Source organism: Oncorhynchus clarkii, chromosome 7 (genome assembly GCF_045791955.1).
Source record: "Oncorhynchus clarkii lewisi isolate Uvic-CL-2024 chromosome 7, UVic_Ocla_1.0, whole genome shotgun sequence".
NCBI lineage: Eukaryota > Metazoa > Chordata > Actinopteri > Salmoniformes > Salmonidae > Oncorhynchus > Oncorhynchus clarkii.
Window position 1 is genome coordinate 81,949,206 of NC_092153.1, and position 27,955 is coordinate 81,977,160.

Consider the following 27,955-nt stretch of genomic DNA (forward strand, 5'->3'; position numbering starts at 1 on the left):
CAAATGGCAAATATAAAAGTCAAAACAGAAAAAGCAGTAATACAACTAGTATGAGAAGTATATATATATACACACATCTCTCATACTGTATATTCTATGTCAAATTATGAAGACAGCCGTGGTATATCAGACTGTATAGCATGGGCATGACAAAACATGCTCAAATTACATTGGTAACCAGTTTATAACAGCAATAAGGCACCTCTGGGGTTTGTGATATTTGGCCGATATACCACGGCTAAGGGCTGTACCCAGGAACTCTGTGTTGCGTCGTGCGTAAGAACAGGCCTTAGCTGTGGTATATTGGCCATATACCACACCCCAGAGGCTCCTTACTGGTTAAGTAGCCTAAAGTGAGTAATGTAAAAATGACTTGCGTCTGTACTGCTGTCTGTATTGTCTGTCTGTACTGCAGTGTATTGGCAGTGAAGCTGGAGGTGACAGCCCAGACTGTCTGTACTGCAGTATATTGGCAGTGAAGCTGGAGGTGACAGCCAAGACTGTCTGTACTGCAGTATATTGGCAGTGAAGCTGGAGGTGATAGCCCAGACTGCCTGTACTGCATTATATTGGCAGTGAAGCTGGAGGTGACAGCCCAGACTGTCTGTACTGCATTATATTGGCAGTGAAGCTGGAGGTGACAGCTCAGACTGTCTGTACTGCATTATATTGGCAGTGAAGCTGGAGGTGACAGCCCAGACTGTCTGTACTGCATTATATTGACAGTGAAGCTGGAGGTGACAGCTCAGACTGTCTGTACTGCATTATATTGGCAGTGAAGCTGGAGGTGACAGCCCAGACCGTCTGTACTGCATTATATTGACAGTGAAGCTGGAGGTGACAGCTCAGACTGTCTGTACTGCATTATATTGGCAGTGAAGCTGGAGGTGACAGCCCAGACTGTCTGTACTGCATTATATTGACAGTGAAGCTGGAGGTGACAGCTCAGACAGTCTATTTTCTCTCTCTAGGTTCTTCTTCTATTGTCACAGAAAGCTTAATCTTCTTATTCAGACAAGATGATCTACTGATCTACCAGTTTGGTTGTTTCTGCCCTTCTGTAAGCATAGAGGTTGGTCTTGAAACAAAATTGGAACCATTCTTCCAATGCCTGTGAGGCGGGGATTATAGGGCATGTTATTCCAGACGATCAAAAGGAGACAAAACGGTGGATACCATCAGCGCGCACACAGACACACACACACACACGTCATGTTGTTCTCGTCACTGGACTCCTTTGATACACAAATACACACCAATATGACATCACATCAGCATATTTGACACACACACACACACACACAATGACACATCCCATCAGCACATGACACACACACAATGACACATCCCATCAGCACATGACACACACACACACACACACACACACACACACACACACACACACACACACCCCATCAGCACATTTGACACACACACAATGACACATTCCATCAGCACATGACACACACACACACACACACACACACACACACACACACACGCCACGTCCCATCAGCACGACTAGACCGTGACCTTCTCTGTTGTCAGATTGTAGCCGACCAGCAGACAAAAGACACGGTTTCTCAAAATAACAACAAAAGAAGATTGATTCATGAGAAAGAAATGTTTCAGAATAATTACCACAGTGAATCGATGTAACAAAAGAGTTTAGAAAACTGTCCATTGTGTACTATGTACTGTCTGTCTGTGTGTGTGTCTGGCCTGGAGTCATAAATGTAAAAAAAAAATGCAGTCTTTTGTCAAAGTTGTGTTCTATCAAGACAGGGGCATTGTAATGCATCTCCTTTTAAACTACACAATATACAGACATCTTAATGAACAAATAACACACACGCACACACGTGGATTCTTCATCTACTCCCTCTCTGTCTTCTATCTCTTCAGTACTTTCAGACGACAACGATTCAATCTACCCTCCGTTTTCAAGCCCCTTTTCATATAGTCACTAGGTACACAAACCAGCGTTTCATCCAGCATCTCTCTCTGCATATCGAGACGTTTCCACCAATGTGTCTCAGCCAGACAGAACGAGAGCCCTCAGGGCCTCAGAGGTTAGTAGCTGTAGTAATGAGCACCATGGAGTCTTCAGAGCTTCCCTAGCCCGATCTCTGACCCCTCGCAGTGTCATCACAAGGAGGCAGGCAGAGCCAATCCAGCACCACTGTTTGCAGGCAAACAGATAAGAGGTAGTGTTAACCCTAGGGGTTTCCTCTCTCCGTCTGCTTCCTCTTCTCTCTCCATGTCTCGCTCTCTGTCTCCATCTAGCATATCTATCTCGTCTTCATTTCTTCTACTCATTGTATTGTTTTTTTTTTTGTACAATGGGGAATTTAATTGGCCGAGGGACCAGTTTTCTACAACAACGACCTTTAGGACGGATGACAAAATGCTAGAGTTTTTCCTAGCCACCGTGCTTCTACACCTGCATTGCTTGCCGTTTGTGGGTTTTAGGCTGGGTTTCTGTACAGCACTTTGAGATATCAGCTGATGTACGAAGGGCTTTATAAATACATTAGATTTGATTTGATGTAGGTCTTCTGTGACATTTCATTTTGTAGGAAGCTTAGCGCTGCTATTGAACCAGAGAGGAAAACTGTCCAGGAACGTATCGTACAAAATAGTTCCACTCGGATTACTTATCAACTGCCAGGGAATAGGTAAGAAAAATCATTAGCTTCTCGTGACAGAAGACAAACGCCAGCACTGTTGTTGTTGTCATCCTTCACACAGTGTCTTTTCACTTCTGTCCAGGTGCCTGAGCTAAAAGGAGCGATTAGCTTGGCTGGTTTTCTGAAACTACTGTAGGTAAACACTGTAGGTAAACACTGTAGGTAAACACTGTAGGTAAACACTGTAGGTAAACACTGTAGGTAAACACTGTAGGTAAACACTATGTAAACACTGTAGGTAAACACTGTAGGTAAACACTGTAGGTAAACACTGTAGGTAAACACTGTAGCTAAACACTATGTAAACACTGTAGATAAACACTATGTAAACACTGTAGGTAGACACTGTAGGTAAACACTGTAGGTAAACACTGTAGGCACCACAGTGCATTGGGAAAGTGTTCAGACTCCTTGACCTTTTCCACCTGTTGTTACGTTACAGCTTTATTCTAAAATCGATGATTTGTTTTTGCTCATCAGTCTACAAATAACACCCCATAACGACATCACAACACCCCATAACGTCATCACAACACCCCATAACGACATCACAACACCCCATAACGACATCACAATACCCCATAACGTCATCACAACACCCCATAACGACATCACAACACCCCATAACGACATCACAACACCCCATAACGACATCACAACACCCCATAACGACATCACAACACCCCATAACGACATCACAACACCCCATAATGAAAAAGCGAAAAGTTTTATTTATTTATTTATTACAAATAAAAAACAGTAATACCTTATTTACATAAGTATTCAGACCCTTTGCTATGAGACTCGAAATTGGGCTCAGGTGCATCCTGTTTCCATTGATCATCCTTGAGATGTTTCTACAACTTGATTGGAATCCACCTGTGGAAAATTCAATTGATTGGACATGATTTGTAAAGACACACACCTGTCTATATGTCCCACAGTTGACCGTGCATGTCAGAGCAAAAACCAAGCCATGAGTTCGAAGGAATTGTCCGTAGAGCTCCGAGACAGGATTGTGTCGAGGCACAGATCTGGGGAAGGGTACCAAAAAATGTCTGCAGCATTGAAGGTCCCCAAGAACATGGAAGAAAATAGAAAATGTTTTAACGGAAGACGTTTGGAACCACCAAGACTCTTCCTAGAGCTGGCCACCGGGCAAAACTAAGAAATCGGGGGAGAAGGGCTTTGGTCAGAGAGGTGACCAAGAACCCGGTGATCACTTTGTCAAGGCTCCTCTGTGGAGATGGGAGAACCTTCCATAAAGACAACCATCTCTGCAGCCCTCCACCAATCAGTCCTTTATGGTAGAGTGCCCAGACAGAAGACACTCCTCAGTAAAAGGCACATGACAGCCCACTTGGACTCTCATACCATGAGAAACAAGATTTTATGATCTGATGAAACCAAGATTGAACTCTTTGCCCTGAATGCCAAGCGTCACGTCTGGAGGAAACCGGGCACCATCCCTACGGTGAAGCATGGTGGTGGCAGCATCATGCTGTGGGGATGTTTTCCACCATCCCTACGGTGAAGCATGGTGGTGGCAGCATCATGCTGTGGGGATGTTTTCCACCATCCCTACGGTGAAGCATGGTAGTGGCAGCATCATGCTGTGGGGATGTTTTTATGCGGCAGGGACTAGGAGACTAGTCAAGATCGAGGGAAAGATGAACGGAGCAAAGTACAGAGAGATCCTTGATAAAAACCTGCAGAGCGCTCAGAACCTCAGACTGGGGTGACGGTTCACCTTCCAACAGGACAACGTTCGAACTTCAACCCGATGAACATCTCTGGAGAGCCCTGAAAATAGCAGTGCAGGGACGCTCCCCATCCAACCTGACAGAGGATCTGCAGAGAAGAATGAGAGGAACTCCCCAAATACAGGTGTGTAAAGGGTCTGAGTACTGTGGCAAACCTCTTCAAGGTTAGGAGGGTTTGTCACAAATTAAGTGAGAAACTGTCACCAAATCACCCCAGAATGAGAGTTATTTCGAACAGGACAGTACCTGTGTGTTTGTTTCTCCGTCCTGGTCCACCCAGGCCGTAGGCGAGGTCAAGGATAGCAGGGTTCGGTACACGAATCGGGTTCTCGGTAGGTCCAGGTCCAAACGCCAAAAGGTAAATCCAAAACAATCCAGCTCATACACGGTAAATCCAGCCAATCTCTATCGTCTTTTCCTCTATTGTTCATAGATCCTTCCAGCCCTCTCTCTCTCTCCCTTCCTGGTTTTTCTTGACCCTTTATCTGTGGGTCGGCTCCACCTTCTGAGGGTTCCCCTTGCTTCTGGGACTTGTAGTTTTGGCAGTCGGCCATTTAGTGATCTGTAGTTATGATCGGGTGGCCATTTTAGTGATCGGGCAGAGCCCGTTTATTAGTTCTGCTCTCATATATCTGCCATTTACCACTCGACCCCCTTCTTTGCCACATGTAAATGTAATATCAGTTTTTTTTATACAGATTGATATCTATTTATATGTAGATTGAGGGGGAAAAAAAAAAACATAATTTTAGAGTAAGGCTAACTATATGGGCGGCAGGGTAGCCTAGTGGTTAGAGCGTTGGACTAGTAACCGGAAGGTTGCAAGTTCAAACCCCCGAGCTGACAAGGTACAAATCTGTCCTTCTGCCCCTGAACAAGGCAGTTAACCCACTGTTCCGAGGCCGTCATTGAAAATAAGAATTTGTTCTTAACTGACTTGCCTAGTTAAATAAAGGTTAAATATGATAAATATGAAGTATAAAGACATGTTCTGTTGAACGTAAAAGTCACGTTGGCGTGCCGGCTGTGTAAAGCAGATATAGATAACACTGACGTCGGGACCTTGGCAAACGCACCAGTGAGTGAGTGATGACCATGAAAAACACCGGACATCTGATGGCTATGTTCAGAAAGTACATTGTTCTTCTGCTTTTTACCTTGCCTCGCTAAACTTGGTTGGTAATCAATCCTCCTCCTCCTCCGACGACAGGAGTAGGACGATAAAACATCTGATTACGTGTTCGTTAACTTTGCACAAGCTGCATTTGAAGTGATGTGATCGTATCCACTACAAGGCTAAACAAGGATTCTGACGAGGAACTGCTCTTCGCAGATGGGGGGGGGGGGGAATACACTTCTTTTCTGTCTTCCTCTAATCTGTCTATTCCTAAGAAGAACCAGTCCAGGACGATTCGTCTGTAATATCGTCCCCCTTTAGCCTGTAAAACTCATTTCACGGAGGGCCGAGTGGGTTTTTGGTTGTTCTTTTCTAAGGGCGGAGCGAAAACCCAGAGACACTCGGCCCTCCAGAATATCGACAGAAACATGGCAAACGTTGTTTAGAATCAATCCTCAAGGTGTTTTTCACATATCTATTCAATCGCTTCTACTGGTTTCTCAGTAGAAGCGATTGGAATAATGGCTACCTCTGTACTTTACGTGAGATTTTCTCTCCGGGAGCATCATGTGACCACTTGCTCAATGTGGTCCCTTACGGCTATTCTTCAACATAAATGCGTAAAACTACGTCACAATGCTGTAGACACCTTGGGGAATACGTAGAAAGCGTAAGCTGGTTCATAGCACATTCACAGCTCAATGGGGACTCATTGGCACGCAGCGCTTTCAAAACCTGGGGCACTTCCGGATTGGATTTTTCTCAGGCTTTCGCCTGCAACATCAGTTCTGTTATACTCACAGACAACATCTTTACAGTTTTGGAAACGTTAGAGTATTTTCTATCCAAAGCTGTCAATTATATGCATATTCTAGCATCTTGTCCTGACAAAATATCCTGTTTAAAAATGGGAACGTTTTTTTTTTCTCCAAAAATGAAAATACTGCCCCTAGTGTCTCAACAGGTTAAAGGGACACTTTGGGATTTTGGCAATGAAGCCCTTCATCTACTTCCCCAGAGTCAGACCCTTCATTTACTGTCTACAACATGTCATCCGGTGATCCGGAAATATCCCTCTGATGACAACGTACAAGCCTCACAGCATGCTTGCATCTGTTCGTGTGTGTGTGTGTGTAGGTGTGTATGTAGGTGTGTGTGTAGATGTGTGTGTAAGTGTGTGTGCGTGTGTGTAGGTGTGTGTGTGCGTGTGTGTAGGTGTGTGTGTGTGTGTGTGTAGGTGTGTGTAGGTGTGTGTGCGTAGGTGTGTGTGTGTGTAGGTGTGTGTGTGTAGGTGTGTATGTGTAGGTGTGTGTGTGTAGGTGTGTGTGTGTAGGTGTGTGTAGGTGTGTATGTGTAGGTGTGTAGGTGTGTAGGTGTGTGTGTGTGTGTGTGTAGGTGTGTATGTGTGTAGGTGTGTGTGTAGGTGTGTGTGTGTGTAGGTGTGTAGGGGTCTCAGACCCATGGGGGAGGCTGTAGCTACATAGCTAAATGCTGTGTGACAGACAGCACTCACACAATACATTTTTTACTGAGAAACAAACCAACGAGGATGATAATGAAGGTTCTCTTCCCTCACAGCAGCACTCAGAGATAGACGCACGCACACTTTTAAAGAGCAAAGAAGTTCTTCGGCATACGCAAACAGACGGGCAAATTCTTATGTAAATGCTATGATGATAATTCATATTACTGGGGAGAGACACAGTTGGAGGGGGGGACACAGGTGGAGGGGGGAGAGAGAGGGGGACACAGGTGGAGGGGGGGAGAGAGAGAGGGGGAGACAGGTGGAGGGGGAGAGAGAGGGGGAGACAGGTGGAGGGGGGAGAGAGGGGGAGACAGGTGGAGGGGGGAGAGAGGGGGAGACAGGTGGAGGGGGGGAGAGAGGGGGAGACAGGTGGAGGGGGGAGACAGGTGGAGAGGGGGGAGAGAGAGGGGGAGACAGGTGGAGGGAGGGTGGGGGAGACACGTGGAGGGGGGAGAGAGGGGGAGACAGGTGGAGGGGGGGAGAGAGAGGGGGAGACAGGTGGAGGGGGGAGAGGGGGGAGACAGGTGGAGGAGGGGAGAGGGGGGAGACAGGTGGAGGGGGGAGAGGGGGGAGACAGGTGGAGGGGGGATAGAGAGGGGGAGACAGGTGGAGGGGGGGAGAGAGGGGGAGACAGGTGGAGGGGGGGAGAGAGAGGGGGAGACAGGTGGAGGGGGGAGAGAGAGGGGGAGATAGGTGGAGGGAGGAGAGAGAGGGGGAGACAGGTGGAGGGGGGGAGAGAGAGGGGGAGACAGGTGGAGGGGGGGAGAGAGAGGGGGAGACAGGTGGAGGGGGGGAGAGAGAGGGGGAGACAGGTGGAGGGGGGAGAGAGGGGGGGAGACAGGTGGAGGGGGGAGAGAGAGGGGGAGACAGGTGGAGGGGGGAGAGAGAGGGGGAGACAGAGAGAGGGGGAGACAGGTGGAGGGGGTGAGAGAGGGGGAGACAGGTGGAGGGGGGAGAGAGAGGGGGAGACAGGTGGAGGGGGGGAGAGAGAGGGGGAGACAGGTGGAGGGGGGGGGAGAGAGGGGGAGACAGGTGGAGGGGGGAGAGAGAGGGGGAGACTGGTGGACGGTGGGAGAGAGAGGGGGAGACTGGTGGACGGGGGGAGAGAGAGGGGGAGACAGGTGGAGGGGGGGAGAGAGAGGGGGAGACAGGTGGAGGGGGGAGAGAGGGGGGGAGACAGGTGGAGGGGGGAGAGAGAGGGGGAGACAGGTGGAGGGGGGGAGAGAGAGGGGGAGACAGGTGGAGGGGGGGAGAGAGGGGGAGACAGGTGGAGGGGGGAGAGAGAGGGGGAGACAGGTGGAGGGGGGGAGAGAGAGGGGGAGACAGGTGGAGGGGGGGAGAGAGGTGGAGGGGGGAGAGAGAGGGGGAGACAGGTGGAGAGGGGGAGACAGGTGGAGGGGGGGAGAGAGAGGGGGAGACAGGTGGAGGGGGGGAGAGAGGTGGAGGGGGGAGAGAGAGGGGGAGACAGGTGGAGGGGGGGAGAGAGAGGGGGAGAGAGAGGGGGAGACGGGGGGAGAGAGAGAGGGGGAGACGGGGGAGAGAGAGAGGGGGAGAGAGATGGGGAGACAGGTGAAGGGGGGAGAAAGAGGGGGAGACAGGTGAAGGGGGGGAGAAAGAGGGGGAGACAGGTGAAGGGGGGGAGACAGGTGAAGGGGGGAGAAAGAGGGGGAGACAGGTGAAGGGGGGAGAGAGAGGGGGAGACAGGTGAAGGGGGGAGAGAGAGGGGGAGAGGTGGGGGGAAGGGGGGAGAGAGGTGGGGGTGGGACAGGGAGGGGGAGACAGTTGGAAGGGGGGAGAGAACGAAGGGAAACAGATATAATCTCTGACCAATCACTGCTGCCGTACAGAAACCCCCACAACACAGTGAGAAAGAGAAGAAAGCAGGCGAAGCACAGAGAGAGAGAGAGAGAGAGAGAGAGAGAGAGAGAGACAGAGACAGAGACAGAGAGAGAGAGAGAGAGAGAGGAGAAGAGAGGGGAGAGAGAAGAGAGGGGAGAGAGAAGAGAGCAGGCATAGCACAGAGAGAGAGAGGGGGGAGAGAGAGAGAGAAGAGGGGAGGGAGAGAGAGAAGATAGGGGGGAGAGAGAGAGAGAAGAGAGGGGAGAGAGAGAGAGAAGAGAGGGGAGAGAGAAGAGAGGGGAGAAAGAAGAGAGGGGAGAGGGAGAAGGGAGCAGGCATAGCACAGAGAGAGAGAGGGGAGAGAGAGAGAGAAGAGGGGAGAGAGAGAGAGGAGAGAGAAGAGAGGGGGGGAGAGAGAGAGAGAGAGAGAGAGAGAGAGAGAGAGAGAGAGAGAGGAGGGAGAGAGGGAGAGAGGGAGATAGCATGCGTATCACAGAGGGAAAGAGAGCAGTCAAACTGCATGGTGAATGGGCAAGGAAAGAGAGAGGGAGGGACTGAAGCGTTTATCAAAAGGCAGGGAGGATTAAATATGAGAGAGAGAGAGCGCGAGAGAGAGAGAGAGCTGCATTGTGTGGAGCCTTGGGAAAAGACCAGAAGCTCCTATAGTCCCTCCACTCAACACAGAGCAGCCACACAGAGAGAGTCACAACCCTCCCTCACACTTCTCTCTCTCTGGATACCATAGGAACCCGTCTTACAGCTGATTTCCCCCTGGATACTACAGCCAACCGGAGCAGAGGAAAATCCTGGATACTACAGCCAACCGGAGCAGAGGAAAATCCTGGATACTACAGCCAACCGGAGCAGAGGAAAATCCTGGATACTACAGCCAACCGGAGCAGAGGAAAATCCTGGATACTAGATACCCCAACTTTTCCTTTATTTGGAATCCGGTGTGTTCCATGAAGCCCTGATGATGAACTTGATTGTAAATAAGGTGCATCGCATCGCAGCCACCGAGAACACAGCTTGTCTTTACTAAGACCCCTGTGTGTGATCAGAGAAGACGACGTGAAGGGGAAAGATTCTGGAGGTTTTGGTCGGAGCAGTACACATCTTCTTTTTCTATACAATACTCCTGGGGAGTGCACTCATCATCCGCCAGTTGAAGGGAGAGGGGGAGATTGTATCGACCGAGAGAAAGAGAGAGAGAGTGAGAGAGAGAGAGAGAGAGAGAGAGAAAGAGAGAGAGAGAGAACTGGCTGTATGATTGCGTTAAGCGAGCTAGACAGAATGTTGACTTATTTCAAACCCCTCCCTTGCTCACTCGCTGCTCGCACTGTCTGTCGCAGACAGCTTGTTTAGTGACCTATAACTCTTATGGCTGGACGAAAAGGACATTTACATTACAACTGTGAGAAAAAGGTGTTTTGCTCCGTCACAAGAGGCAGTGGGACTACGGATTCCCCACAAAACTGGGTTTTGTTTTTCTGGGTAGGCTAAGATTAACAGTATCGGACAATTGGTGATTCTTTAAAGCACCTCCTTTAGCTCACAAGGACCGGAGACAGCAAGAGATAAGTACAACAGTCCATCAAGAGAAAAGTACACCAGTCCATCAAGAGAAAAGTACACCGGTCCATCTCCGTGGACAAAACGGACAATAAAGCCACTCTTGTTCTAAACATGGTTTGTTCTTCTTCAGGACATCTCCACGTGTTATAATTAAACCTCCGGACCAGCGCCCAGTTTTATAATGGGCTACTCTGATGAGTCCCGCCGCAGCAACAGTTCCCAGGACTAACCCATGTGATAAGACATTTTAATGGACTTTCAAGGAGGTGAGGAGCGTAATCACTAAAAGCTGTGATGCAGAAATAGAGTGAAATGATGTGCTTTTTCTTTTTGTCAGGGATCCTTGTATTCCCTTCGTCTCTCAGTCACATGAAATGAACTTTTCTTGGGTTTCCCCAACCTGGGCAGGGACAGAGACTTTTACAGCTATTGAACTAGCTAAACTGCCTTCCATTTGCTAATTCTTCTCTCCTCCCGTCTGGTCTACTGCCCTGCAGTGGAGGGGCAGGCCGCTATGGCAGCTTTCACTCGCTCTGCTGCTACGATACAGCTGTAGCTCGTATATCCCCCAAACCGCCACCACTCCAAGATCCCGTTGAGACCGAGAGTACACCAACCTCCAACTCCGCTCCTGTTGAGAGACAGAGAGGGAGACAAAGAGAGAAAGACTGTGCGCCTACCAAACTTTTATTGAGGAAGAAAGACTGTGGATCAACCAAAACAAAGAGACTGTGCACCAACCAGGAGCCTCACGGACAGACATACAAATTCCTGGTGTCACTCTCTCGTCCCCTTGTCGTGTCCCGTCAGCACAATGCTCAGGTCTCAGGCTGTAACTACCCCTCTGGTGCTGAACTCTCTCCTCCTAGTGCTCCTGCTGCAGCAAGCCGGGGTCAGGGCTGAGACAGGGGTCGCGGCTGAGCCCGGGGTAGGGGCAAGTGAGTCTGGGGTCGGGGCCAGTAGATGTCCCAAGGGCTGCCTGTGTTGCTCCGACATCCTCAGCTGCGTCGACAAGGGTCTGAAGGCACTGCCCTCCGAGCTGCCCGTGTACACCACCACCCTGGACCTCAATCACAACCGCCTGAAGGAGCTGAAGAAGGGGAGCTTTGCTGCGCTGCCCCGTCTGGAGTCTCTCCGCCTGGCTCACAACTCTCTGAAATGCCTCGAGCCCGGAACCTTCTGGAACAGCAGCGCGCTACGACAACTGGACCTGTCATCCAATCAGCTGGAAAAGGTAGAGGTGCACTACTTCCTGGAGCTGACAGGATTGGAGGAGCTGCTGCTCTTCAACAACCGCATCGTCCGCGTGGAGAGCAAGGCCTTGGAGGCGCTCGGCAACCTACGCAAGGTCTACATCAGCCACAACCGCCTCACGGACTTCCCCTTCTCCATCCAGGAGGACAGCCACCCCTTCCTAGCCACCATGGACCTGTCCTCCAACAGCATGTCCAAACTCCCCCTGGTGGACATCGAGACCCTACCGGCGGCCTTGCAGAGCGGACTCTTCCTCCACAACAACACCCTGATCTGCGAATGCGAAATGTACAATATGTTCCGGCGCTGGGAGCAGAAGGGGTTCCCCTCGGTCAGTGACTTCCGGGAGGAGCACACCTGCCTGGTGTATGGGGAACACAAGGCATCCGTTAAATTTTTCCACCACAGGCGCTTCTTTGAAGTGAACTTGAAGTGCAGCACGGCAGTGGCTGGAGCTCTATGGGAGCCTGAGGGAAGCCTGCTGGTGTACGAAGGAGACGCCGTGGTTCTGGACTGTCACACCATGCTCAAAGGACAGCACCTAACCTACTTGTGGGTTTCGCCTCACCACGGGGCAGGTGCCCCGCCGGAGAACAACGGCACTCTCCGCATGCACGCCAACGGCAGTCTGGAGATTGTGTCGGCGCAGGTCGAGGACTCCGGCGTGTACTGGTGCAAGGTTTTCGACGGGACTAAGAGGAACGAGTCATGGGAAGTGAACGTGACGGTGTTGATGCGACAAGACGAAACCGAGCCCTTCAACACGGGGTTTACGACCCTCATAGGGTGCGTGACGACCCTCGTTCTGGTCCTCATGTACCTTTACCTGACCCCCTGCCACTGCTGGTGCCACAAGCAGCCCCCTCTGCCGGGTACCCCCAGCCCGGCCAATGACCAGTGCAGTGCCCAGTCCTCAATCCTGACCCCCACCCCGCCCGCCACCACAGAGGGCCCAGGCCGCAAGGTCAGTAACAACAAGCATGTGGTGTTTCTGGAACCCATCAAAGAAGTGCAGAACGGCCGGCTAAGGGCGGCTACAGGTGCGCTGTCCCCAGTCTCGGTTTCAGGCCACTCCATCACCTCAGTCTTCTCAGACTCACCCATCGTGCCATAGCACCAGGCAGACAAGCCATCTCCTACTGTACCTTCCCTCTACCCAACACCTGCCTCCTCTGTCCCACCCCACCCCACTAGCAGAGATAGTGGGTTGGGTTACCCACCAGGCAGGGCAGAGAGTTAGACACTGCCTGTCAAGAGTAGGATAGATAGATGGCATTGCCACCCAGAGGTGAGGCAGAAGACACCACAAGAGGGAGATTGAGAGACAGAAATAGAGAGAGGAACAGATAGGCAGGGAGATGGAGAGCAAGACAGCGAAAGAGCAGAGAAATTAACATCCAGCACAAACTCAACTGGCCCAGGCCAGGTTTGACTGGACTGCCTTTCTGAGGAGTGGAACTGCAAGGATCCTGCATGTTGAGTGAGAAACAGTGCTTCTGGACTAGGGCTGCAACATTCTTTTAACTTTCTCAAAACATTCCCCCGATTTCCCAGAAATCCTGGTTACGAGGAAATAAGCAGAAATCCGTGAATTCTTGAAACCAGGAGTTCTGGAAAACCAGGGAACTTTGAGAAAGTTAACAGAGTTTTGCAACGCAATACCGGGTGTATATCTAGAACTATATCAAAACAAAGCAGGATAGAGCTGTCCCTGTTAGCACGGCTTCAAACCTTTAATAAAACCAGAGCTAGTGTATGAATGCCTTGTCTAAGAAAATTTGAACAAAAATCAGCCATAAGTGTACAGCTTGAAACCTTTTTATAGCAAGTAGCCTAAAGATAGCAAGTTAGATGACTAGCAGAAGCATATTTACAAAGTATACCTTTAAGCAGAATGAATGTGACCTTTAGTAGAATAGAGAAACAACAATGTTAAGGCTTTTATCTTTTTTTATTTTATATATATATGAAACTAGCAGTAGAGAAATGTGATTTGAAACCCCACTGTAAAGTCCTGGTGGATTCCTACCTTCGCTTAGCTGTCGGATAACAAACAAAGAAAGGAAGAAACAGGAACACAGTGTGTGTGCAGAACAGTTCAGCAGAAAGAGACAGTTTTTTTTTTCGTGGCAAAATAGATCCATCCATTTATTTCTTAGTTATTAAGAGACTGGGCCGTGGTTTCACTGTGAGGACAGAGGGGGCTGTTTCTGCTCTTAACACCTTTCTTACGGATGCTTTTTCATCCGCTACTGACACCGACGGATACAGAATATTGAGCGACAAAGTGACAAGAGAGCTGATGTACCTGTTATGGTACGTTTGTTCCTGGATTGACAGGAGGACACTCCAACAGCTCGCTGTTTTCCAAATGGAATTATGTTCCTCTTCAGTCAACACGTACCCCCACCCTCCTCCTACCCTTCCCACGTACCCCACCCCCCTCCTCCCCCCAACCCTCACCAGGTACCCTAGCCTCCTCCTCCACCCTCACCACGTACCCCACCCTCCTCCCTCACCACGTACCCCACCCTCCTCCCCCCAACCCTCACCACGTACCCCACCCTCCTGCCCCCAACCCTCACCACGTATCCTACCCTTTTCCCTCACCACGTACCCCGCCCTCCTCCTCCCTCACCACGTACCCCACCCTCCTCCACCCTCACCACCCTCCTCCTCACGCATCACGTACCCCACCCTCCTCCTCCCTCACCACGTACCCCACCCTCCTCCTCCCTCACCACGTACCCCACCCTCCTCCTCCCTCACCACGTACCCCACCCTCCTCCTCCCTCACCACCGACCCCACCCTCCTCCTCCCTCACCACGTACCCCACCCTCCTCCCTCACCACGTACCCCACCCTCCTCCCTCACCACGTACCCCACCCTCCTCTCTCACCACGTACCCCACCCTCCTCTCTCACCACGTACCCCACCCTCCTCCCTCACCACGTACCCCACCCTCCTCCCCCCAACCCTCACCACGTACCCCACCCTCCTGCCCCCAACCCTCACCACGTATCCTACCCTCTTCCCTCAACCCGTACCACGCCCTCCTCCTCCCTCACCACGTACCCCACCCTCCTCCACCCTCACCACCCTCCTTCACCCTCACCACGTAACCCCACCCTCCTCCTCCTCCCTCGCCACGTACCCCACCCTCCTCCTCCTCCCTCCCACGTACCCCACCCTCCTCCTCCTCCCTCGCCACGTACCCCACCCTCCTCCTCCCTCGCCACGTACCCCACCCTCCTCCTCCCTCGCCACGTACCCCACCCTCCTCCTCCCTCGCCACGTACCCCACCCTCCTCCTCCCTCGCTACGTACCCCACTCTCCTCCTCACTCGCCACGTACCCCACCCTCCTCCTCCCTCGCCACGTACCCCACCCTCCTCCTCCCTCGCCACGTACCCCACCCTCCTCCTCCCTCGCCACGTACCCCACCCTCCTCCCTCACCACATACCCCACCCTCCTCCCTCACCACATACCCCACCCCCCTCCCTCACCACCTACCCCACCTTCCTCCCTCACCACCTACCCCACCCTCCTCCTCCTCTTGCATCCTTTCTTTCTTCAACCTGTTAATAAATCATGCTTCTTGGACCGCAGAGGTAAATGTATTATGGCTTGTTATTGCCATGTGTGTATGTGGCTTAGGAGAAGTGTGTGTGTGTGTTGTGTTTATACACGTGTGTGTGTGAGAGAGATATAATATTCTAGCGAGGAAGGAAACAGAGAGAGACAGGTCAGCAATATCAGTGGGCTGTTATTGAAATGAGATATGATTTCCTAAAACCTTTCTACTGCTGATAACATATCAGGTGTCATACCTCAGTAACCATTCTACATGCTGATAACATATCAGGTGTCATACCTCAGTAACCATTCCACTGCTGATAACATATCAGGTGTCATACCTCAGTAACCATTCTACATGCTGATAACATATCAGGTGTCATACCTCAGTAACCATTCTACATGCTGATAACATATCAGGTGTCATACCTCAGTAACCATTCTACATGCTGATAACATATCAGGTGTCATACCTCAGAAACCATTCTACATGCTGATAACAACATATCAGGTGTCATACCTCAGTAACCATTCTACTGCTGATAACATATCAGGTGTCATACCTCAGTAACCATTCTACTGCTGATAACATATCAGGTGTCATACCTCAGAAACCATTCTACATGCTGATAACATATCAGGTGTCATACCTCAGTAACCATTCTACTGCTGATAACATATCAGGTGTCATACCTCAGTAACCATTCCACTGCTGATAACATATCAGGTGTCATACCTCAGCAACCATTCTACATACTGATAACATATCAGGTGTCATACCTCAGTAACCATTCTACATGCTGATAACATATCAGGTGTCATACCTCAGTAACCATTCCACTGCTGATAACATATCAAGTGTCATACCTCAGTAACCATTCTACATGCTGATAACATATCAGGTGTCATACCTCAGTAACCATTCCACTGCTGATAACATATCAAGTGTCATACCTCAGTAACCATTCTACATACTGATAACATATCAGGTGTCATACCTCAGTAACCATTCTACTGCTGATAACATATCAGGTGTCATACCTCAGTAACCATTCCACTGCTGATAACATATCAGGTGTCATACCTCAGAAACCATTCTACATGCTGATAACATATCAGGTGTCATACCTCAGTAACCATTCTACTGCTGATAACATATCAGGTGTCATACCTCAGTAACCATTCCACTGCTGATAACATATCAGGTGTCATACCTCAGTAACCATTCTACATGCTGATAACATATCAGGTGTCATACCTCAGAAACCATTCCACTGCTGATAACATATCAGGTGTCATACCTCAGCAACCATTCTACATACTGATAACATATCAGGTGTCATACCTCAGTAACCATTCTACATGCTGATAACATATCAGGTGTCATACCTCAGTAACCATTCTACATGCTGATAACATATCAGGTGTCATACCTCAGTAACCATTCTACTGCTGATAACATATCAGGTGTCATACCTCAGTAACCATTCTACATGCTGATAACATATCAGGTGTCATACCTCAGAAACCATTCCACTGCTGATAACATATCAGGTGTCATACCTCAGTAACCATTCTACTGCTGATAACATATCAGGTGTCATACCTCAGTAACCATTCCACTGCTGATAACATATCAGGTGTCATACCTCAGTAACCATTCTACATGCTGATAACATATCAGGTGTCATACCTCAGAAACCATTCCACTGCTGACAACATATCAGGTGTCATACCACAGCAACCATTCTACATACTGATAACATATCAGGTGTCATACCTCAGTAACCATTCTACATGCTGATAACATATCAGGTGTCATACCTCAGTAACCATTCTACATGCTGATAACATATCAGGTGTCATACCTCAGTAACCATTCTACTGCTGATAACATATCAGGTGTCATACCTCAGTAACCATTCTACATGCTGATAACATATCAGGTGTCATACCTCAGAAACCATTCCACTGCTGATAACATATCAGGTGTCATACCTCAGTAACCATTCTACTGCTGATAACATATCAGGTGTCATACCTCAGCAACCATTCTACATACTGATAACATATCAGGTGTCATACCTCAGTAACCATTCTACATGCTGATAACATATCAGGTGTCATACCTCAGTAACCATTCTACATGCTGATAACATATCAGGTGTCATACCTCAGTAACCATTCTACATGCTGATAACATATCAGGTGTCATACCTCAGTAACCATTCTACATGCTGATAACATATCTGGTGTCATACCTCAGAAACCATTCCACTGCTGATAACATATCAGGTGTCATACCTCAGTAACCATTCTACATGCTGATAACATATCAGGTGTCATACCTCAGAAACCATTCCACTGCTGATAACATATCAGGTGTCATACCTCAGCAACCATTCTACATACTGATAACATATCAGGTGTCATACCTCAGTAACCATTCTACATGCTGATAACATATCAGGTGTCATACCTCAGTAACCATTCTACATGCTGATAACATATCAGGTGTCATACCTCAGTAACCATTCTACTGCTGATAACATATCAGGTGTCATACCTCAGTAACCATTCTACATGCTGATAACATATCAGGTGTCATACCTCAGAAACCATTCCACTGCTGATAACATATCAGGTGTCATACCTCAGTAACCATTCTACATGCTGATAACATATCAGGTGTCATACCTCAGAAACCATTCCACTGCTGATAACATATCAGGTGTCATACCTCAGTAACCATTCTACATGCTGATAACATATCAGGTGTCATACCAAGGGTCGGAAACTTTCCGGTAATTTTACATGGGAAGTTAAGCCTGGGAATTTGGGGAATTTTGCTTAAATTCATCAAAAACGTTAGCTTATACAGTGCATCTTTTTGTTGGATACACAAGGCAATTATAGGTATTATGGCATATTTTGGCTAAACTAATCCTCAATTCAATCGCATTGCAACCCTCTGCATGCACTGTGCATTCTTCCATCACATGTACAGCTGATTTTCAAGATCTTGCACACACAACGAGATGCTATTGAGCCCACACTACTACACTGTCTGAGCCAAGGACTACATGCTTTCTGGTAAGTTTTGATTACAATACTGGGTGGGGTGAATATATTTTATATGACATACATTATTTGTTGTTAACTAGTCAATAGAAACCTACAGTAAGGTGTGTTTAAATAATTTCTAACTTGTTAACCATTTCTGATAGTTAGTTTTTCTAGAATGTGGGTTTTAGCTTGCTTGAGCCTGCAACTGAAGAGTGTTAATTCACCTGTTTCCGTACGTTTCATTAAAAAAAATTATCTTACAAAGGATTTGTTTAATTTAACTGCTTAACTATGTATCTGTACATGGAATTGTATTTGTTGATTTTTGCAATGCAGGCTGTATTGCAATAATCTCTGATGGGTGGACGAATGTTCTTGGGCATGGAATAATTAACTACATCTCCACCCCTTCAACCAGTATTCTACAAGAGCACAGACACAAGGGACAACAGACACACCGGTCTCGACATTGCAGATGAGCTGAAGACAGTCATCAATGACCTTGGACCACAGAAGGTATTTGCACTGGTGACAGACAATGCTGTGAACATGAAGGCTGCTTGGTCTAAAGTGGAGTCCTACCCTCACATCACACCCATTGGCTGTGCTGCTTATGCATTAAATCTGCTCCTCAAGGACATCGTGGCACTGAAAACATTGGATACACTCTACAGGAGAGCCAAGGAAATGGTTAGGTATGTGAAGGGTCATCAAGTAAGTTATAGCAGCAATCTACCTCACCAAGCAAAGTGAGAAGAATAAGAGCACCACATTAAAGCTGCCCAGCAACACCCGTTGGGGTGGTGTTGTCATCATGTTTGACAGTCTCCTGGAGGGGAAGTAGTCTCTCCAAGAAATGGCCATATCACAGTCTGCCAATATGGAGAGCCCCATCGCGAGGATCCTCCTGGATTCCCCTTGCTTGTGTATTTTGAGAGTGGTAAGCAGCCTGAAACCTGTAGCAGTAGCCATTGCACGGATTGAGGGAGACAATGCCATCCTGTCTGATGTTCAGACTCTGTTTGCAGATGTAAGAGAATAAATCCATACTGTCCTGCCCACTTCACTGTTGCTCCAAGCAGAGGAAACTGCAGTTCTGAAATACATCAAAAAGCGTGAAGACTTCTGCCTGAAGCCCAAACACGCCGTAGCGTACATGTTGGATCCCAAGTACGCTGGCAAGAGCATCCTGTCTGGTGCAGAGATCAACAAGGCCGATTGTGTCATCACTACCGTGTCTCGCCACCTTGGCCTGGATGAGGGCAGGGTTCTTGGCAGTCTTGCGAAGTACACTTCCAAGGAAGGGATTTGGGATGGAGTTTCTAGACTATAATTTTACAGATGTATGTTGAAAATGTTTTCTGGGAGATGCGATGGATCATTGGGGATCATTCAATATTCCCTTTGTTGTTCAGTGAAATCATCCCATGTGAAGAGTTAACTCAATTAAAGTTCAATTCATAACTCAATTGTTTTTTTGTTTTTTTCTATTGGAAGAAGTTAATCGTTTGCAATTATATCTACTTATGACAAGGTAAAATTATTATGTTTCCAAATGATATGGTAAATATCTCCAACGCAAAAAAACATCTACATTAAAATGGTATTAACATTATTTTGCATATATTTCTGTTAATTCTTATATATTGCCACATAAAATGTCACAGAAAATAAACTCCAGCTACCCAAGCCGTAGACTGTTCGCACTGCAGCAACAGGCTCCAGAAGAGCTTCAATTCCCCCGCCATAAGACTGCTAAATAGCTAACAAAATGGCTACACGGACCATCTGCATTGACCCTTCTAATGTTTGCACTGTACCTATTCACATTGCACACATTCATATACACTAACATACAATCATCGTATAAGCTGCTGCTACTCTGTTTGTCATATATCCTGATGCCTCGTCACCTGAGTTATATATAACCCTACCACTCCAGTATCCCTGCACATCGGAAATATGGTACTGGCACTGACCCTGGGACTGACCCAGCAGCATTACCACACTGCATCCCACTCATGGCTTACCTCTGAAGCTAAGTAGGGTTGGTCCTGGTTGGTCCCTGGATGGGAGACCAGAAACTGCAGGAAGTGGTGTTGGAGGGCCAGTAGGAGGCACTCTTTTCCTCTGGTCTTAAATAAAATATCCCAATACCCCAGGGCAGGGAATAGGGACATTGCCCTGTTTAGGGTGCAGTCTTTCAGATGGGATGTTAAACGTCAGGGTGCCCTGACTCTCTGTGGCAGTGCCACATGTAACAGCTGGTGTTTGTAGAGCAGAGCACCTATTTAAAGTAGAGACCGAGGCTGGGGTAGAGACTGAGGTAGAGACTGGGGTAGTGACCGGGGCTGGGGAAGAGACCGGGGTAGTGACCGGGGCTAGGGTAGAGACCGGGGCTAGGGTAGAAACCGGGGCTAGGGTAGAGACCGGGGCTAGGGTAGAGACCGGGGCTAGGGTAGAGACCGGGGCTAGGGTAGTGACTGGGGTAGAGACCGGGGCTAGGGTAGTGACTGGGGTAGAGACCGGGGCTAGGGTAGTGACTGGGGTAGAGACCGGGGCTAGGGTAGTGACTGGGGTAGAGACCGGGGCTAGGGTAGTGACTGGGGTAGAGACCGGGGCTAGGGTAGTGACTGGGGTAGAGACCGGGGCTAGGGTAGTGACTGGGGTAGAGACCGGGGCTAGGGTAGTGACCGGGGCTAGGGTAGTGACCGGGGCTAGGGTAGAGACTGGGGTAGAGACCGGGGTTAGGGTAGAGACCGGGGCTAGGGTAGTGACCGGGGCTAGGGTAGAGACTGGGGTAGAGACTGGGGTAGAGACTGTGGCTAGGGTAGAGACTGAGGCTAGGGTAGAGACTGGGGAAGAGACTGGGGCAGAGACTGGGGTAGTGACCGGGGCTAGGGTAGAGACCGGGGTAGTGACCGGGGCTAGGGTAGAGACCGGGGCTAGGGTAGAGACCGGGGTAGAGACCGGGGCTAGGGTAGAGACCGGGGCTAGGGTAGAGACAGGGGCTAGGGTAGAGACTGGGGTAGAGACCGGGGCTAGGGTAGAGACCGGGGCTAAGGTAGAGACCGGGCTAGGGTAGTGACCGGGGCTAGGGTAGTGACCGGGGCTAAGGTAGTGACCGGGGCTAGGGTAGTGACCGGGGCTAGGGTAGTGACCGGGGCTAGGGTAGTGACCGGGGCTAGGGTAGTGACCGGGGCTAGGGTAGTGACCGGGGCTAGGGTAGAGACCGAGGCTAGGGTAGAGACCGGGGCTAGGGTAGAGACCGGGGCTAGGGTAGAGACTGGGGTAGTGCCGGGGCTAGGTTAGAGACTGGGGCTAGGGTAGAGACTGGGTAGAGCTGGGGCTAGGGTAGAGACTGAGCTAGGGTAGTGACCGGGGCTAGGGTAGTGACCGGGGCTGGGGAAGACACCGGGGTAGTGACCGGGGCTAGGGTAGAAACCGGGGCTAGGGTAGAGACCGGGGCTAGGGTAGAAACCGGGGCTAGGTTAGAGACCGGGGCTAGGGTAGAGACCGGGGCTAGGGTAGTGACCGGGGCTAGGGTAGAGACCGGGGCTAGGGTAGAGACTGGGGTAGAGACCGGGGTTAGGGTAGAGACCGGGGCTAGGGTAGTGACCGGGGATAGGGTAGAGACTGGGGTAGAGACTGTGGCTAGGGTAGAGACTGAGGCTAGGGTAGAGACTGGGGAAGAGACTGGGGCAGAGACTGGGTCAGAGACTGGGGTAGTGACCGGGGCTGGGGTAGTGACCGGGGCTAGGGTAGAGACCGGGGTAGAGACCGGGGCTAGGGTAGAGACCGGGGTAGAGACCGGGGCTAGGGTAGAGACCGGGGCTAGGGTAGAGACCGGGGCTAGGGTAGAGACTGGGGTAGAGACCGGGGCTAGGGTAGAGACCGGGGCTAAGGTAGAGATCGGGCTAGGGTAGTGACCGGGGCTAGGGTAGTGACCGGGGCTAGGATAGTGACCGGGGCTAGGGTAGAGACCGGGGCTAGGGTAGTGACCGGGGCTAGGGTAGTGACCGGGGCTAGGGTAGAGACCGGGGCTAGGGTAGAGACCGGGGCTAGGGTAGAGACTGGGGTAGAGACCGGGTTAGGGTAGAGACCGGGGCTAGGGTAGTGACCGGGGCTAGGGTAGAGACTGGGGTAGAGACTGGGGTAGAGACTGTGGCTAGGGTAGAGACTGAGGCTAGGGTAGAGACTGGGGAAGAGACTGGGGCAGAGACTGGGGTAGTGACCGGGGCTAGGGTAGAGACTGGGGTAGAGACCGGGGCTAGGGTAGAGACCGGGGCTAGGGTAGAGACCGGGCTAGGGTAGTGACCGGGGCTAGGGTATTGACCGGGGCTAGGGTAGTGACCGGGGCTAGGGTAGTGACCGGGGCTAGGGTAGAGACCGGGGCTAGGGTAGTGACCGGGGCTAGGGTAGTGACCGGGGCTAGGGTAGTGACCGGGGCTAGGGTAGAGACCGGGGCTAGGGTAGAGACCGGGGCTAGGGTAGTGACCGGGGCTAGGGTAGTGACTGGGGTAGAGACTGGGGCTAGGGTAGTGACTGGGGTAGAGACTGGGGCTAGGGTAGAGACTGGGGTAGAGACTGGGGCTAGGGTAGAGACTGGGGTAGAGACTGGGGCATATTTATGAATGTATTATTTTTCAACCAGGTCAATATACGGTAACAGGATGACAGCTGGAGACAAACAGAGAGAGACAGTGCTAGCGTAGGGATGAGGTCTGTGCTAATTAAAAGTGGTGTCACATTCTGGATATATATATATGGGTGGTGATGGTAGTGGTAGGGTGGATATATATATGGGTGGTGAGGGCAGTGGTAGGGTGGATATATATATGGGTGGTGTTGGCAGTGCTAGGGTGGATATATATATATATATGGGTGGTGATGGCAGTGCTAGGATGGATATATATATATATATATATATATATGGGTGGTGTTGGCAGTGCTAGGGTGGATATATATATGGGTGGTGTTGGTAGTGGTAGGGTGGATATATATATGGGTGGTGTTGGCAGTGCTAGGGTGGATATATATATGGGTGGTGTTGGTAGTGCTAGGGTGGATATATATATATGGGTGGTGTTGGCAGTGCTAGGGTGGATATATATATGGGTGGTGATGGTAGTGCTAGGGTGGATATATATATGGGTGGTGTTGGCAGTGCTAGGGTGGATATATATATGGGTGGTGTTGGCAGTGCTAGGGTGGATATATATATGGGTGGTGTTGGCAGTGCTAGGGTGGATATATATATGGGTGGTGTTGGCAGTGCTAGGGTGGATATATATATGGGTGGTGTTGGCAGTGCTAGGGTGGATATATATATGGGTGGTGTTGGCAGTGCTAGGGTGGATATATATATGGGTGGTGTTGGCAGTGCTAGGGTGGATATATATATGGGTGGTGTTGGCAGTGCTAGGGTGGATATATATATGGGTGGTGTTGGCAGTGCTAGGGTGGATATATATATGGGTGGTGTTGGCAGTGCTAGGGTGGATATATATATGGGTGGTGTTGGCAGTGCTTGGGTGGATAAATGTATGGGTGGTGTTGGCAGTGCTAGGGTGGATATATATATGGGTGGTGTTGGCAGTGCTAGGGTGGATATATGTATGGGTGGTGTTGGCAGTGCTAGGGTGGATATATATATGGGTGGTGTTGGCAGTGCTAGGGTGGATATATATATATATATATATGGGTGGTGTTGGCAGTGCTAGGGTGGATATATATATGGGTGGTGATGGCAGTGCTAGGGTGGATATATTTATGGGTGGTGTTGGCAGTGCTAGGGTGGATATATATATGGGTGGTGTTGGCAGTGCTTGGGATTTGGCAAGAAGGAAGAAAGTCCTAATTAACTGTCTCTGGCTCTTCGCAATATTAATATTACATATGGACCTAGTACTCTCCCGTTGTCATCATCCTGGAAGCTGAGGTTATTATGTTCCATACAGGATGAGAGTGTCTGGATGAGAGCAGATACTCTATTAAACTGGAAGAAAATATAAAGGGGTGGGAATATATTTTAACCTTAAAAGGGAAATATTAGGAAAGGAGAAACTATAAGAAGAATGGCATTACAGAACCAACATGAGACATCTGGCCTGTCTCCTCTAAACATTCACATTAGTGAGTCTTTACTGTTGGTCCGTCTGCTAGACACATTCACATTACTGAGTCTTTACTGTTGGTCTGTCTGCTCTTAACATTCACATTACTGAGTCTTTAATGTTGGTCTGTCTCCTCTAAACATGCACATTACTGAGTCTTTACTGTTGGTCTGTCTCCTCTAAACATTCACATTACTGAGTCTTTACTGTTGGTCCGTCTGCTAGACACATTCACATTACTGAGTCTTTACTGTAGGTCTGTCTGCTAGAAACATTCACATTACTGAGTCTTTACTGTTGGTCTGTCTGCTAGACACATTCACATTACTGAGTCTTTACTGTTGGTCTGTCTGCTCTTAACATTCACATTACTGAGTCTTTAATGTTGGTCTGTCTGCTAGACACATTCACATTACTGAGTCTTTACTGTTGGTCTGTCTGCTAGACACATTCACATTACTGAGTCTTTACTGTTGGTCTGTCTGCTCGAAACATTCACATTACTGAGTCTTTACTGTTGGTCTGTCTGCTAGAAACATTCACATTACTGAGTCTTTACTGTTGGTCTGTCTGCTCGAAACATTCACATTACTGAGTCTTTACTGTTGGTCTGTCTGCTAGAAACATTCACATTACTGAGTCTTTACTGTTGGTCTGTCTGCTAGACACATTCACATTACTGAGTCTTTACTGTTGGTCCGTCTGCTAGACACATTCACATTACTGAGTCTTTACTGTAGGTCTGTCTGCTAGAAACATTCACATTACTGAGTCTTTACTGTTGGTCTGTCTGCTAGACACATTCACATTACTGAGTCTTTACTGTTGGTCTGTCTGCTAGAAACATTCACATTACTGAGTCTTTACTGTTGGTCTGTCTGCTCGAAACATTCACATTACTGAGTCTTTACTGTTGGTCTGTCTGCTAGAAACATTCACATTACTGAGTATTTACTGTTGGTCTGTCTGCTCGAAACATTCACATTACTGAGTCTTTACTGTTGGTCTGTCTGCTAGAAACATTCACATTACTGAGTCTTTACTGTTGGTCTGTCTGCTAGACATATTCACATTACTGAGTCTTTACTGTTGGTCTGTCTGTTAGAAACATTCACATTACTGAGTCTTTACTGTTGGTCTGTCTGCTCGAAACATTCACATTACTGAGTCTTTACTGTTGGTCCGTCTGCTCTAAACAGGTATATTACTGAGTCTTTACTGTTGGTCTGTCTGCTAAACACATTCACATTACTGAGTCTTTACTGTTGGTCTGTCTGCTCGAAACATTCACATTACTGAGTCTTTACTGTTGGTCTGTCTGCTCGAAACATTCACATTACTGAGTCTTTACTGTTGGTCCGTCTGCTCTAAACAGGTATATTACTGAGTCTTTACTGTTGGTCTGTCTGCTAAACACATTCACATTACTGAGTCTTTACTGTTGGTCTGTCTGCTAGAAACATTCACATTACTGAGTCTTTACTGTTGGTCCGTCTGCTCTAAAACAAACACAGAGCTAAAACAACATGGTCCACTGAAAAGATAAGGCACGATCAGATTTATCAAAAGGTCATTTCAAATGCACTTTGTCAATAAACCCAGTGAGAATGTTTGATGCTTTGTGTCTGGGCTACTCAAACACAGGAGGTAAAACACAACACAAGAACACGTTCCACTAAAACGTAGCCCAGATTGCTTGACCCATAAAAGAGAGACACACGAACGAGAAACACATTTGATCAACGAGACATAGTTTGAAAAGACACTTTCTGCCAATGAAGGCTTTAGTGTGCGTCTGGCTGTTCAAACACAAGAGGTAAACAGAAACACAAAACTCCACTAAAAAGATGATAGCTCTGCCTATAAAAGAAATGGCACGATCAAGACCATTTACAGGACACGGGTAAGTTAAAAACAAACTCTCTTACGGACAGTAAAGCCAGTGATGCTGTAATATGGGTCTTCCTGGCCTACTCGAAGCAGACGGAACAGAAACACACACTAAAAAGCTGTTTGTTGTAGGCTACCTCAAAATAAAATAAAAGGCACGATCACGATCGGAGAAAAGTCATTGGAAAGACAATGTGTTCTGGCCAATAAACCCAGTGAGATGGTTCCACGGCTGTCTAAAGAGTCTCGGCAGTACTTTAATTTGAACCACAGATAGTGTGAGGAGAGAATCGTCTGGCTATTGCACTTCTGAACTGGGATGCGTGGAAGATTCTCCTCTCGTCCAATCAGGTTTGTAGCCAAGTCCCCTACTCTCGGTTTCTCACCGCCGCCGTTCATACTCTCCCCTCAGCTCCCCTTACTTCGCCTCCTCTCCAGGTAATAAAAAAACCATCACTTTTGTGATGAGGTTGAGAGATACCGTCTACGGTCATAAATAGCGAGTAAGACGAGTATTTGTTGGACAAGCTCTGTGTTATTGCCTCTTATGGATGATAGATACTGTACTGGTTTCATATTGAACACTACAGCTCTGATATTTTCTTCTCCATAAAGATGAACGTTTCAGTTATTTTTCCAATAATAAGAAATTCAACTAGTGTGTAATAGTGTGTGACGTGCCTGGGTCGAACGGTAAATGGATGACTGTGTTAGAGATGGATGCTGACTGTCTGTTATTAACAGGCTGGCTGGTTGTGCGTGATTGGTTTTTAGGAAGGAAATACGCCGGCAAGCATTACAGTGATTGGAGGAAATTAAGAAATTGCACAAACGATGAACTGAACTCATCTACAGTGCATTTGGAAAGTATTCAGACCCCTTGACTTTTCCACATTGTTACCTTACAGCTTTATTCTAAAATTGATTGTTTTTTAAATGTCACTCAATCTACAAACAATAACTCATAATGACAAAGCAAAAATTGGTTATACATTTTTTCTAATTTATTACAAATAAAAAAACGTAAGTATGACATTTACATAAATATTCAGACCCTTTACTCAGTACTTTGTTGAAGAACCTTTGGCAGTGATTACAGCCTTGAGTCTTCTTGGATATGACGCTACAAGCTTGTATTTGGGGAGTTTCTCCCATTATTTTCTGCAGATCCTCTCAAGCTCTGTCAAGTTGGATGGGGAGCGTTGCTGCACAGCTGTTTTCAGGTCTCTCTAGAGATGTTCGATCGGGTTCAAGTCCGGGCTGTGGCTGGGGCCACTCAAGGACATTCAGCGACTTGTCCCGAAGCCACTCCTGCGTTGTCTTGACTGTGTGCTTAGGGTCGTTGTCCTGTTGAACCTTCGCCCTAGTCTGAGGTTCTGAGTGCTCTGGAGCAGGTTTTCATAAAGGATCTCTGTACTTTTCTCCGTTCATCTTTCCCTCCATCCTGACTAGTCTCCCAGTCCCTGCTGCTGAAAAACATCCCCAAAGCATGACGCTGCCACCACCACGCTTCCTTCAGATGTGACGCTTGGCATTCAAGTC

At 48.6% G+C, this 27,955-nt stretch overlaps 2 protein-coding genes across 3 annotated transcripts in view; one reads left to right on the forward strand and one right to left on the reverse strand.

Annotated features, from left to right (window-relative positions):
- LOC139413907 (ring finger protein 123) overlaps window positions 1-27,955 on the reverse strand; it is a 257,740-nt gene that overhangs the window by 52,793 nt on the left and 176,992 nt on the right. The gene's annotated exons all lie outside the window — the stretch shown is intronic.
- On the forward strand, window positions 11,324-13,108 carry LOC139414483 (adhesion molecule with Ig-like domain 3). The gene has a single exon (XM_071162395.1). The coding sequence runs from the start codon at window positions 11,324-11,326 to the stop codon at window positions 12,875-12,877; it is 1,554 nt and encodes a 517-aa protein (XP_071018496.1). The 3' UTR covers window positions 12,878-13,108.